At 38.8% G+C, this 14,637-nt stretch overlaps 1 protein-coding gene across 1 annotated transcript in view; it reads right to left on the bottom strand.

Annotated features, from left to right (window-relative positions):
- The window catches only part of LOC146163838 (uncharacterized), a 120,984-nt gene that overhangs the window by 21,158 nt on the left and 85,189 nt on the right, over positions 1–14,637 (bottom strand). Inside the window, exons 120-139 of the mRNA XM_083380604.1 lie at positions 14,330–14,485; positions 13,627–13,782; positions 12,829–12,984; positions 12,102–12,260; positions 11,524–11,679; positions 11,050–11,205; positions 10,475–10,630; positions 9,822–9,977; positions 8,634–8,789; positions 7,942–8,085; positions 7,140–7,295; positions 6,396–6,551; positions 5,724–5,879; positions 5,222–5,377; positions 4,133–4,288; positions 3,460–3,615; positions 2,784–2,939; positions 1,776–1,934; positions 1,117–1,263; positions 420–575 (exon numbers count right to left, since the gene is read on the bottom strand). Coding sequence (XP_083236730.1) covers positions 420–575; positions 1,117–1,263; positions 1,776–1,934; positions 2,784–2,939; positions 3,460–3,615; positions 4,133–4,288; positions 5,222–5,377; positions 5,724–5,879; positions 6,396–6,551; positions 7,140–7,295; positions 7,942–8,085; positions 8,634–8,789; positions 9,822–9,977; positions 10,475–10,630; positions 11,050–11,205; positions 11,524–11,679; positions 12,102–12,260; positions 12,829–12,984; positions 13,627–13,782; positions 14,330–14,485 — 3,105 coding nt within the window. The remainder of the gene's footprint in view (positions 1–419; positions 576–1,116; positions 1,264–1,775; positions 1,935–2,783; positions 2,940–3,459; positions 3,616–4,132; positions 4,289–5,221; positions 5,378–5,723; positions 5,880–6,395; positions 6,552–7,139; positions 7,296–7,941; positions 8,086–8,633; positions 8,790–9,821; positions 9,978–10,474; positions 10,631–11,049; positions 11,206–11,523; positions 11,680–12,101; positions 12,261–12,828; positions 12,985–13,626; positions 13,783–14,329; positions 14,486–14,637) is intronic.

Genomic DNA, 14,637 nt, shown 5'->3' with positions numbered 1-14,637 from the left:
TTTTTAGTTATTTTCCCTTTGAAAAATCAAACTTTATGCAAATACAATGTTTTAGGCGAAATGTCAAGGAAGATACTGAAAAAATCGATTCGACCAAAAGGCCTATGAAATAGCGTCCGAAAAAAATCGACACATAAAGAGTGTTTCAACATTTGCCGACAAAAATAAAATTATTTCTTCAAAATGTATCACAGGGTGTATTTTTATGGAATCTAAAACCATTGGCAGCAGGTTCTGTTTGTCGATCGCTGATTAGCAAACGCGTATATAAAAAAAAAATAACTCAAAGTTTAAAAACCCGAGTGAAAATAGAGAATCAGGCATTTTTTGAGGAATATACATTTTGCCTACACTGACATCGTCAGAACAGTAACCGACTAAATCAATTTACAAACGAATCAGCGAATTAAAAAACGTGCCCTGTTCAGACAGTCCTGGTCGTCGGTGACTTTTCCAATGCATCCCTGGTCGCCCGGAGATCCCCTTCTACACTGTCGGTCCCTGGTCTGCTTGCCCACGCCGCATGTGGCGCTGCAGTCGGACCACGCCGTCCAGTCGTCCCAGCTCGGACATTCCTGTTATAAGTGAAGTTTTTTTGTGTTGTTAAACGAAAAGTACGCGCGGACACAGGGTTTGAACAGTGAATTTTTTTACAGAACGGTTTGTAACGGTGAGTTTCGTCCGTTAAATAAATTATCCGACTTATAAAACTTTTGCTGGTTATCAAGACAAACAAAAGTCATAAAAAATCGTAAAAGTAGGGTTTACATACCTAACTATAATAATAGAGTTTTAATTTGCTTTTTAGCTGGTACCATTACTTTTTTGCTTGAAGTAGCTAACTTTGTGGTATGGTTTTATCGTTTCATTTGAGCAAGTTAATTTTGCAAGAACGTCGGTCATCAAGACAAACGAAAATCGTAAAAGTAGGGTTTAAATACCTAGCTATAATATTGGAGTTTTGATTTTCTTGACTTGGTAACATTAATTTCTTGCTTGAAGTAGCTAACTTTTTGGTATGGTTTTATCGTTTCATTTAAGCAAGCAAAAAAAATTAAGAACGCCGGATACAGCAGTAGTCGATATTTCAAATAACATTCCAAAGGTTGCTCCTACCTGTAGGTTGCAGGCACCGTTGAGTTCGTAGTCGCCTCCACACGATCCCACCGCGCCAACGCACACTCTCGACTGAACCCGGTTGCCGCCGCCACAAGTTTTACTGCAAACGCTCCACGTTCCCCACGGAGACCAGGTGGCGCACGCCTGTTGTTGTCCGGGAAAGGTGAAAATTGCGGTTTAGAAAGAGTATTAGTAAGATTCTGTGGTGCGATATTGATAAGCTGTGAGCTACAACGTAGGGATTGAATAGTTGTGATTCAAAGCGGCGCCGTAAACTGTCAAGTTAAATAAACAACTAACAACCGCAAAAATTGTTTAAGCATGTGAATTAAAAATTAAAAATGTATTAAATGTAAAATTAGTTAAGAAGGAAAATTGGAAAAAGCCATGTTACACTTTTCAACCATTTTGTTTAAAATACTATACACGCATTATTAGTAAGACCACACGGTAAGCCTAAAAAATCGAGTAAGTTTTAACTTAAGATGAATCGCTAGACTATAGGTAAGCGCGCACTTTGTGTTCCAAATTATCTAAGTTCACTAAAATCGCCGCAACTACAATTGCAAACTAAACCACACTTAATTTCCGCGTTGGTTGTATAATATCGCCGACCCTAAAAATATTTCTAAAAATAAAAACAACAACTCCCTTACGTCATCGTTGCACCCCTCCGACTCGAGGCTGTTTCCACCCTCGCATCCCCGGTTGTCGAATCGGCCGTTTAAGCAGACCCGGACCCGGGACCTGCTTCCACCTCCGCAAGCCAGGGAACAACTTCCCCAACCTCCCCAGCGCGACCACGACGGACAGTCCTGTAGAATAAATATAGGTAAGTTTGGGGCGTTCGCTGACTTTGAGCAACGCTGCGCCGGTAACTTGCTGACGTGTTGAAAGTTACACGAAGACAACGCTAAACGCGCCAAACTATATAGTCAGATGGAAATAAAATATTTTTACATACAATTTTTTGTTAATTTGACGCGATCTTACACATAGGTTCACGCGGTTTGTATGAGCTTGTTTTGAAAGGCGCATTTTGGCTCGCGCGTCGACCTATAGTTAGCTGGAAATGAAATATTTTTTAGGAAAATTCGTTCTGATAAATTGAACGTTTTGATAAAGTCGATCGTACATATTTTCTTATAGGCTTTACGCAAAAAACATAAAAATACTTTTGCTTTACAAATAAGAAAAAAAATCTGTCTCACAAATATGCTTTCAAAAGAAAAAAATATATTCAAAGAAAAAATTATAATGCGTTAAAAAAAAAATTTGCTTTACAAAAGTATTCTAAAAATTGTAACGCAATCTTACATATTTCCTCATAGGATTGACGCGGTACTTGTGCTTGATTTGAAAGACACATTTTGGCTTTAAAAGTGTTTATTAACAATTGAACGCAACCATCTCATTTGTATGTACAATGTACATTGTACACCTTCTGCCTAAGCATTTTGCTCCATATACGTTCAACGTATTAAAAAAAAAAAAAAAACCGGGTTGGTCTACGTTAATATTTATGGTAAAGTTGCTTTGTTACAAATACGGATTTTCAATCACTCTTTCCCATAACATCTTTCCCCATAACAAATAAAAAATACCTCATGCAATTTTACAGTATAGCACCCCATTCACAATAAAGTTGATATACATAGACAAACCTGTCCGTTGCAATATCGCTCTCGCACTTCGCTTCCAATGCAGCCAAGTTCACCAGGGATGCCGTTGATGCAGATTCTCCTGGCTGACGCAACTCCTCCTCCGCAAGACTGACTGCACTCGGAGAAATTACCGAAAGGAGACCAGAAAGGACAATCCTGCGCGATTCGAATTAGTGTTAACGCGGCTGATATCAAGTATGTCAGGGACAGGTTTAATATTATAAGGGAGTATAGTTAAATTACAAGTGATAAATTAAAGTCTGTTCGCAACTAAACAAAGGATGTAAAAGGCTGTTCAACAATATATTGTTTAAAAAAGGAACATAATTAAAAAAATTCAAGCCATAATTAAGTGAAGGTCAGTTCATAAGTGTAAAGGCCTTTTTCAGACATTCTCATCCCTTGAAATGTTATTTTGTTTGCCAGGACCCAATGGTAGCAAATTCATATAAAGCTTTTTAACAATAAAACATAAACACAGCGAAAAAATCGAAATATATTAGCAAAGTCGAAATATATTTATTATCATGAAACTTGGCTTATAATCTGTTGCAAGTACATCTATTTTTGAAAGTTTTTTTCATTAAAAAAAAATAACCTCATTAAAATACCTCAGGACTATAGAACTGTATGAAAAGTACAATAGTGCCTATGTTAGTAAGTCTAAGCAAATTACCAGCGATCCGCATTCGCTACGTTCCATCGCCGAACCTTCACAGCCCGATTTGGAATCGGCGCCGTTCATGCAGCGTCTGTAGCGAACCCGCATTCCTCTGTCGCAAGATTTGTCGCATGGACCCCACGAGTCCCACTCCGACCAGAACGGACAGTTCTGTACACCAAAATGGTTTATCTGTCTGCTTCTTTTTTTAGAGGCGGTTTAAATAGCGTTGTGTTTTCTATCGCCTATTTTTTTTCTAGCCAGGAAGTATATTCTGACAGCGAGGGCAAGTTATTGGAATAAGCCTATATGGTTATAGATAATTTAATGAGTTTTGGGGCAAAGCAAGTTGTTACATTTCTTCGAATCGACGAGAAACTGCAAATTACATGTATCAAAACTTAGTATGATAAAGCAACACAAACACTTGCGGGGGTCAATTAAAGACTTGAACCACTGGCAATCAGACTTATACAACCATTTAAAGCCAGTGACATTACAGATACAGGTATTGCAATTTATAAGAATTAAATATATATTGGGACAAACCGACAACAAGATAATTTTAAACACGCCTTAAAAAATTTGAAATTTTACCCCTTTAAAATGGCAGTTCCTAACCGAAACGCGTTCATTTCATACTCAACAAGCGAGCACATAAACTAACAAAACTTCGGGCAGGACTTACGCCGACCAAGCAGGTCTTGGTTTCAAGCACTTCACCAAGGCATCCGTCGTCATTAACGTCTCCGTTCATGCACTGGCGAGTACGTTGCTGATCTCCACGACCACAAGTGGTGCTGCACACCGACCAGTGGCTCCACATGTCGTAGTACGGGCACAGCTATAAAAAGCCAACGTTAAAGTGGGTTGTGTGATTGGTGCGTTAAACCGGGAAAATATAGTAAGTCTGTTGCAGCTACCAACTTATATATAAGAGAGTTGTCAAAGCTATTTGGAAGATTGGAGAAAATGATCTTTGTTAAGGGATACATATGTTGTACTGGTCCTCCGGCACCTTTTTCGTCACTTGGTATCCTATAATTTGACGTCTTAACAACCGGTCAGACATTTGCCGATGGTAGACGTAACGATAATAAAAAAGTAGCTCTTTAGTTCTCTCTTGTCGATATTATATTTCAATACAACTTTTCAACCTTAAAAAAAGGACAACATAAACAACTTGAAAGAAATGCAAGTGCCTCATTTATATTTGAAAAAGCTTCGGTTTAGGTTTTTCTGAAATTCAAACTATACTTCAACTTTTATTTACACCGAAAATAAAAAAATAAAAAATGAAACGATACGTTGCGCAGAAACAACGGGGTGCGGGGTAGTTTTACATGACGTGTATCAACTGTGACCGCTTTGTCTCATTCTTATTGATATGACAGAAAAGTCATATAAAAATTCTAATTGTACAGTTTGTACAGTTGTTTTAAAAAAGTTTGGCTTATCTGAGTATCACTGCAGGTATTTAAAAATTATCATAACATATTTATTTGTTGAAAATATAGTTTGTTAATTAACTTTAAGTTGAAAATGTAAAGTTGAAGCAAAAAAAAATACAGCTATTCACAAAGAAGAATATTTCGCTTAGTATATAGCCTATATGGAGTCCCGCAAAAAAGAAGCACGGTCGATACCAGATTTTCCAAAGCTCTTTCTACTTCAATTTAAAAATTTTTTATAAATATAAAGTAAACAGACATCCATCAAACAAACCCCCGTCGCTAGGCCTACATACTTCATGCTCAATCACTATAATCCAAATTACCTGCAAGTTACAGAACTCTTGCTGCTCGCTGTCGTCCGTGCATAGGAAGGACGGGAGTTCCCCGACGAAGCAAGCACGTGACCTTGTCCTCAGTCCACGTCCGCAAGACCTCGAGCAAGTACTCCATTCGCCCCACGCTCGGTAAATAGGACAGGCCTTGAAAAAAGAAAATCACTCAAGGCTTTCAAATAAGAAACGACAAAAGAAATAGACAGCCCAGAAAAGTTTTACATTAATTTTTTTTTTTTTTTAATAAAAGCGTTTTAAACATAAAAAGTGACCTGTTTTCGCTTATTTAAAGCAATCGCTTACAAGGTAGCCTACACATGTGATGTCAATGCTTTTTATTTTTCGTTGGCAGTTTTATTTTTTTCTGTAATTCCTGTGCTCTTTAGTGCTAATAAAAAAACGCCAAAAAACATAAAAAAGTATACATAGGCATGTAAAAATGCCACAAAAATATAGTAGGCTAAAACCAAATAGAGCTAATACTGATACGTACGTTAGTGTTGCAGGGCTCGAGCACGACGTTGTTCTCGATGCACCCCGGGTCACCCAGGGATCCTCCGAAGCACTGCCGTGTCCTGGCCCGTTGCCCCCCGCCGCATGAATCGCTGCAGAAGCTCCACTGTCCCCAGTTCGCCCAACCTGGGCAAACCTACGCGACGAAACATTGTATTAGGCTCCAGGTTACTTAGGGTCGGTGCTAAAACAAGAGATACTGTAACAACTGTCTTTATTTCGGTGAAAGCGTTTAATTATTTTAATTGAAGTTAATTTCGATATAAGGGTTGCATTTGAGAAGGGGGTAAAACATACATTTGAAATGAAACATTGGCTTAAGGTTGGACAAAAATGGGGGGGGCGAGAAAACAAAAGAAGGGCTTTAACAACTGCCTTAGCCTTATCTCGGAGAAAGCGCTTAAAAAACTTTTAATTTAAGTTTATTTGGATATAAGTTGCATTTGAGGGCAGGTGGAACGAAATTGTATATATAAAAATAGGCCAAGATAATCAGAGGAATATTAAAGAATTTAAATAAAACGCAAAAATTCAAATCGTTCAACATTTAAAAAAAAAATGCCGATTTAACGAAAATTTGTACGCAGGTTAGACGAGTCATAATTCGAGGTTAAAATCACCAAAAAAAAAAAATTTTGTAGCAATAACCCACCTCCGCGTTGCAGAACTGTTCCTCGTAGGTTGCTCCAACGCACCCGATCTCGCCCAACTCCCCGTTGATGCAGGTCCGGTTGTGGGATCGGATTCCTCCGCCGCAAGACTCGGAACAGGAAGACCAAGCGGACCAGTTGCTCCAGAACGGACATGTCTGAAGTGGAAGGGATACTTGATAATTTTTGCCAAATAAGTAATAGATTCAGTGGTCAGTCGGCATCAAATAAATTAACTGACATATTGGCAATGAGTAATAATAGGTATTATTTACAAAACAACACTAACAAAATTTGATTTGCATAACTCGGGCATCTTTAGCGACAAGTTTAACTGTTTATAATTGTGTTATTGTGGCTTCCAACCTGTTACGATGTTTTATGAAAAGTGCCACATTAATTCCTGGCAGTTAAAACACTTTAGTTTACATTTGATCTAAGATTAAAAAAAAATAGACAAAACTCAATTGTCAAGTATACAGTTTTAGCAAAAAAAAAAAAAACATTTACTTAAAAGTACATATATATTGAAATATATATGTCCGAGAGCGGGCTTGTGCTGCTGTATAAGCAGCGACTCCAACAGAAGGAGGCGGTATATGTCCGAGTTACGAAAAAACACACACACACGCTACAGTCTGATTTGATTAGACTCTAACCAAGTACTTTGGGTATCATGTCCAAAAAAACAAAACAACATGTACTTTGGGTGATAAAAACAACACCAGTCAGTCGAGCTGTTTTACCGCCACGTTGCAGTTCTCCTGTTCGTCAGCCTCGCCCGAGCAACCGTTGCTTCCCAGCACTCCGTTGACGCACTTCCTTACGTGCGTCCTCACGCCGCCACCGCACTGCCGTGTGCAACCGCTCCACTCGCTCCAGTCGGACAGGAACTCGCAAAGCTGAAGAAGAAATGATGAACGTAAAGCCATGTTTTAGAACAGTGGGATTTAACCTTTTAAGCTTACCGACCGGTAAACTTTTAAAACAAATTTTGCGGACCGGTGGACCATCAAACGCAACTTAAAGGCAAAGAATGAAAACTTCTATTTAATGAGAAATTTTGCGGTTAATTGAAAGTGTTAGGAGGTGCCTATGCTTTAGGTGTCTCATCTAAACTACAACAGAAAAAGTATTTCAGGCAGTTGTGGTGTAATTGCTTGAAGGTTTATAATATTGTTTACAACTTTTTTTAAATAGAGTTACTTCTCATGTATACACATTACACAGTGTAGTAATTGCTTATTCAAATTTTAGGAAAAAATAAATTTTAATACTTTTGCCTACAGAACTATTGCAAAATATTTGCGAAATTTAGCTGCATTTTGTGAGAAAAATTTCAACTCATCTAACAAATCGTGTTAAAACAGATCTTTTTTAATGAACAACTAAAACGTAATGATTTTGCGTTCAAGCACAACGGGCTTATAGCACATCACTTTTTATGAAAACGCAAGATTTGAAAAACGGCAGCACTATATAGGCTGGAACGTCATATAGCCAGAATTAAAAAGTGCATATCGCAAAGCCTTGGTTGCCGAAACTTACCCCGCGAATGCACGACTGTATTCCAGTAGAGTCTCCGTCGCAACGTCCCTCGATGGTGCAGGTTCGCGTGTGGGTCTGGATACCACGACCGCAGCTGACGGTACAAGCGCTCCACGGGCCCCATACAGTCCACAACGGGCAAGGCTGAAAAACAAGGTTGAAGTTGAGTGTATATACAACCGAGTATTGCTCATCCAGCAGTTTTATTATTAACAATCGACGTTTCGACGTCCTATACAAGACGCCTTCATTAGGATAATGGCATATCGCAACCAACCACACATATAAAACAGCGATAACAAATCGTGTTGAGTGTATATATTTTGCTGGTGCGCAAAAATTAGGCTGGCCTGTATATAGCTTTCTACAGGCCATGCGCTAGGCAAGACTGTCGCGTAAATATTTTAAGAAACGGTTTTTAAGTTTGATTTTTTAAAGGAGGCGGGAGACGTTTTAAGCTTTAACCATTGTGTTCTAGAGATCTAGAGAAACTATCATTTTAGCATAATAGCTGAGCTTCCTTGAATAAAATATGCAAAAAATATTTTTTACTTCTGTGTTTTTTTAAAAGTGTCTGGTGACAATAAAAAGGAATTTTTTTACTACAGCCTAAAACTATAACATTTTAGAGAAATTTTCACTTTTCGTCATAAATCGCATCACAGCTCCTGCACAGGGTAACGTTCTCTCACCTCGGCAGCGCAAAGGTCGTTCTGTCGGCTTGCTCCATCGCATCCGAGCTGACCGGCCGATCCGCCGACGCACTCGCGAGTTCGTGACCTTTCACCCCCGCCGCAGTTGACCGAGCAGTCGGTCCAAGCGCCCCACGGTTGCCAGGTCGGGCAGTCCTAAGGGTTGATGAAAAGGTGAGACGTTAGCAATGGTCGTTATTGCGCTAAACCTCTTAATACAACTCAGACACAAAAAAAATGTTTTGAACATCGTTAAAAATAATTGTTGAGCTTCCTTCAATGCAATAGGCAAAAAATATATTTTACCCCAGAGATTTTTGAAAAGTGTCTGGCGACAGTAAAAAGGGAAATACGTTTTTTTTTCGCATTTCCTAAATAGAGAGTAACAGATTCATTCTATCTATTTAAGTTGGAATCTAGTTTGCGCAAGTGTACAACAGTTACTCATCAGTACTTTTTATTGAAAACTAAAAAAAAAAAAATGATCGCTTGCGCTAAACCTGATCACAACTCAGAATTAAGAAAAAACACAAAAATGGACTTCGTTTAAAACAGTGTTTCTCAAAACTTTTTCGGCGGCGATGCTATTACTAAGCGTAAGTTTAACAGCGAAGCTTTGGCTACACAATTCTCTTCACTGAGCTAATTTTATGCTGAAAGTTAACAAACCCAAAATAGGAAAGTATCAATAATAAATACGAATTCAAATATTATGAACCATGTCTTCATATAGTGATTTCGCAATTTTCTTAAATTTAGGATAAATCTTCCTCAGAACTAATCTCAATAAATCTGACCATGTAAAATTACTGCAGTCGGCGAACCAACTAAATTAATTGGCGACCCAATTTTAGTTCGCGACCTATAGGTTGAGGATTAAAATAATGGAGTTTTCTTTGAAAAATTAGGCAAAAAAAAATATTTTACTCCATTGTTGTTTTTAAAAGTATCTAGTGCCAATAAAAAAGGAAGTATGCGAGGCTAAAACTGTTTGATTTTACATTCCTCAGATAGAGAATGTCATTTTTTTCTATCTATTTATGCTGAACTCTAATTTGCGCAAGTGTACAACAGTTACTCATCAACGCTGCGTATAGTTTTCAATAAAAACTTCATAGCCAAAAACACCGATAAAAAATCAAGAAAAACTCCGGCAACTTGCTGTACGAAGAGCAAATCAAAACTTACGTTGGTGTTGCATTTTTCGAACTGCTGGCCTGGCACTCTGCAACCCGGACCGCCGATATCTCCGTTGACGCAAAGGCGAGTCCTGGCCGTTACTCCGCTACCGCAAGTGGCCGAACATACCGACCAGCTGCCCCAATTGAGGAGCGTCGGACAGTGCTGGTCAAACAAAGGGGTATTAATTATATTTCACATTAAATTGGTTTACTTTGAGTTGCTACTTTAGATGGTATTATTTTATGTAATATGGCATCCTTAAAAGCAAAATTAAATAACAGCGTTATTTTACACTCTAACAATTCGCGATAAAAAATGGTAGTTTTAAACCTTAAACTAACTGATAGATCTAGTTGTGCTTTACATATCCGTTCTGAATTAGATAATTTATGGATTGTTTAAAATCTAATGTGCGACTTTTTAAAACTAACGGTTTTACAAAAAAATAGGTTTGAACAAACTTAACGTTTTTAGTTCAGTTAGGGAATAACTGATGGCGTGCAAAACATTTTTCTACCTCTTGACCGCTTGCTGATTTATTATGGGCTTAACACTGACTAAAAGGTTGACCAAACAAAGCATTACATAGTTGTCCGAAGAACAATTTTACAATTGAAACAAGTCTGGCAGCAACAGCATACTTATTAGGCTTTACATACTCTGTTAAAGCAGACTTCCTGTTCCCTCTCGCCGCCCTTGCATCCATCGTCGTTTGGCGATCCGTTCCTGCAAACCCTGGAGTGGGACCTGAGTCCCAAACCACAGCTTTGACTGCAAACCGTCCAGTTGCCGTAAGCACTCCAGAACGGGCAAGGCTGAAATAAAATATTGCGTTGAATTTAAGATATTGGTTTAGTGCACTCGCCTCTTGGACGGAGTTTAGGGGAAATAATCTCACCATATAACTGTTTGTCTACCGATTTTAACACGAATCTGCACAGAAGCGGATACTAGGATACAACAATACAAGTAATGTTTTGGGAGCAAGCTAATTTTAACGACAAGTTTTTTCGATGACACTGTAGCTTATGACGTTACATTTTTCAGTTTGGTTTGATCTTTCTAAGTCCTCTAAAAAAGGTTAAGATCAAGGAACATAGTACTTCAAGTGTAACCGGCCAGTACATTATTGCACATTATTTTATTGTACGTTTTTTGTCTTGATTCGGAGTACTTTGGCATACGAAGGGTTTAAGTACAAGAGTGAAAAACTGCGGTGTTTCCTGAGATGTACCTGATTGTTGCATGCTTCCATGGTGAGATCGCTTCCCTGGCAACCGGAGCTTCCCACCAGTCCGTTGTAGCATCTTCTGATCCGCATCCTCTGCGATCCTCCGCATGTTGCCTGGCAACCGGTCCAGGACGACCAGTCGCTCCAAAATGAGCAGTCCTACGGCGGAGTAAAGGTTTAAATGAAAAAAAAAAACACGCATAACCTTCTCCTTTTCACTGAACATTGACCAAGCCTAATATGCGTGCACACGCGAAACGGCAAACAACAGTATGTTACGGGAGAAGACTACGTCATGTAGTTTGGCAAAATACGAGTCTAAGGTTTGTTCATACCTCGTGCTGAAATTTAATTAAAGTAAAAATATAGCTATACTTTGTTTGAACAATTGCAACAGAAACGATTTATCCTGAAGCGAAAATAAGTCCACTTTTATTTCCTGTTTGAAGTTCCCGTATTAAAACTTGGTGAACCTACCCCGTTCTGACAAGTTTCTGTGATAACGCTTCTTCCCACACAAGCTCCGCTGCCGATGTCGGCGTTGACGCATGACCTTGACCTTGACCTTTCACCCCTGCCGCACTCCTCGCTGCACGTGGACCAAGGTTCCCAGAAGGACCAGAACTCACAGGGCTGGATAAAAGACGGAAGATACAATTAGAATGCGATTTAGCATTGGGTGTTTTACTGCTTCCGGAACGGGCGTATAGGTTGTCATCTAAAACACTGTTTTTTTGCAATCATTTTGAGCTGATTTTGTGCTGGAAAGTTATCCATGTAAGTTGGCGGTATGGTAATAAAATATTAGTAAATTATTGTTCAAGTGTTTTAAAGTGGTTAACAGTAAAAGGGTCAAAATTTTAATACAAAAAGGTTTAACAATTAAAAGAGTACGTCTGTCGATATTTTTGTTCCCGTCGTTATAGAATGAACCTTAACTATAATCGAAACTTTCATATTAGTTTATCTTTCGAAATTTCATATTAGTTTATCGACTCAATAAAATTGCTAACGTGTCAGCAGATATCATAGTATTAAGGCAAGTTGCCACTTACGCCCTCGTTGCAGTTTCGGTTCTCCACCACGTCGCCGTCGTGGCAGCCCAGTTGGCCAAACACACCGTCGAAGCAAATACGTCTGCGAGTCTGTAGCCCGCCGCCACACGAGGCGCTGCAGTCTCCCCACTGGACCCAGGACGCCCATGTTGGACAAGGCTGCAAGACAAAACGGCGTTAATGCTGTCGGCCATTGCCTGTTGCATATGATACGCCATCGGGATGTTTTGTGTGTTGGTATGTTAGTGAATCGAGTACGTCAAAATAATTTGTAGTACGTAGAACCTTGGAATTTATTTCCGTGCCGAAATGGATTATGCTTTTATTATATTTTAACCTGAGCTAAATAAAACTTAAAAAAACTATTGAGCCTATGGCAAATTGTTTTTAAATTATAGACCCAAAATTAAAGTTCAACTTGATCAGGACAAAGTTAAGAAATATCGTCTTTTTGAACAATGTTTTGCAAAAATTGACAGTAAAAAATTTAAAATCATAAAGTCAATGTGCGCAATCTTTGTAACACTAACAGAGAAAAAGTAGACAAAAATAATCATTTGGCTTTAATATTTCTATCAAAATCGCTACCAAGACCGGTTTCTACAATCTTTTCAATTAGTGAGTTTAAAAAATATTTCGCAAAACGATCAAGTGGGAAATTTCCGTAGGTTCAAAGACGTAAATACACTAGATTTCCCACATAAGCTCGGTCTTCTCCGTTAATTACCTGAGTACGGCAGTTCTCGTTCTCTCCGACGTTGCCGATACAACCGATCTGACCTTGGATGCCATTGACGCAGATCCTGGCACGAGACCTGGAGCCTCCGCCGCACGTGACCGAACACGCGCGCCAAGGACTCCATGGCAGGAAGTAGGGACAGGGCTGCGTGAAAACAAGTTAAACTTTTAGGCGTCGATTACGTGCGAATATATTGGTTGGCAAGGGCGGTCGTCCCAAGTCTTTATATCAGCTAGCAGAGGTGTCTCTTGTAGTCAGCTATTATAGTGACCTCCCAGAGTGTGATGTATCGCCTACGTCCTTGGCTGTTAATCTTGTCCAGGTTTTAAATTGATGTTTATATCCCCAATAAAAATTACTAAACACCCCTTATGATTTACCTATATGCAAATAAATATAAGCTGATGACTTGGTTGTAAATTTAGTTTTGCATTTATAAATCTTTTGTAGTTATTTGTCTGTCATTCCAGTTCACAAATTGTAGATAAGTTAATATGCGTATAGAAACAAATGTTATATTTCAAAGGCTATGCGGTTTAATTCAAGCTTACAAACATTATACAATATGGGTATAAAAATGCTGAATGCAAAGCGATCTATAGCATGGACTACTTTTTTTTGAGTAAAGTCGGATCTTTACAATTTCCTACTAGACTCAATTTCTGCAAAAACAAAACCACGATTTTCTTTGTTGAACACAAAATAATATATTTCGCAATTTAAAAACCAACCTGCAATAAAATTCGTAGCTTACAGTAAAGAATAAAAACGCGATAAGCGTCTTACCCGTCCGTTGCAGTAAACTTGGTCAATACTGGAACCGAGGCAGCCCAGCATTCCCTGGTCGCCGTTTTGACAAGTCCTCGAACGCGTTCGCACTCCGCCTCCACAGGATTGACTGCACAGACTGAAGTTGCCGTACGGGGTCCAGACTGGACAGAGCTGGAAAAATAAGGCGCTGATGGTTTGCTGTTTATCCCGCCAATAGCAGTTGTGGAAATTTGCATTTAACCTCTACTCTTTTTTTGTTAAACAAAGCAGACCAAACACTTTTGTACATATATTCGTCTTTCAAAAAAGTTTTCTTCACTTAACAAAGAATCGTAACATGTTCTTACTTGCAAAAATATAAGAACTGTTTGTACAGTGTAAAAACAAGTAACTTAGGTTTCAACTCCCTTCAAACGAGTTTTTGTTTATTTTTATATTAACAAATCCAGGCGTAGAGTGTATCTGTTTATTAAATCAAACTAAGGTATTTTTAGCATGATTCGAACTCAAAACAGGTGTTATTGATCTATAGGATTTAGGTATGTTTCAATGAATGAATAAATAAGAGGGTCGTTTTGCTGCCATTACATTCGCTTGGTATTTTTGCATCAACGTTTCGATTTTTAAGATTCGAAACGTTTTACTTGCGTTTTCGAACGAACCGTCAAAATGATTTTAAAGAAAAGTAAAAAAAGCGTCGAATAATGTCGACTCTCACCTGAGTTTCGCAGCTGCGAGTCATTGAGCTTTCCCCTTCGCAAGCCGACGCGTCGCCGTTCGAATTCAGGCAAACGCGACGCCTGCTGTGACTTCCACCACCGCAAGATGAGCTGCACTGCGACCAACTGGCCCACGCGCTCCAGAACGGACAAGACTTGAGAAAGACAAACAAACCACAGTTAGAGGTAATTAGGGAATAATGTAAAGTGGTAGAAGAAAACGTAATGTTACTACCTTTATGCTTATAGCCATGTGTTTGGCCCGATTATTCTGCCCGGTTTGAAATAAGTACCGCTATTAATCGTC

Source organism: Ascidiella aspersa, chromosome 2 (assembly GCF_963924565.1).
Source record: "Ascidiella aspersa chromosome 2, kaAscAspe10.2, whole genome shotgun sequence".
NCBI classification, from domain to species: Eukaryota; Metazoa; Chordata; class Ascidiacea; order Phlebobranchia; family Ascidiidae; genus Ascidiella; species Ascidiella aspersa.
The sequence above is the reverse complement of the archived record's forward strand: the minus strand, read 5'-3'. Positions and strand labels throughout refer to the sequence as shown.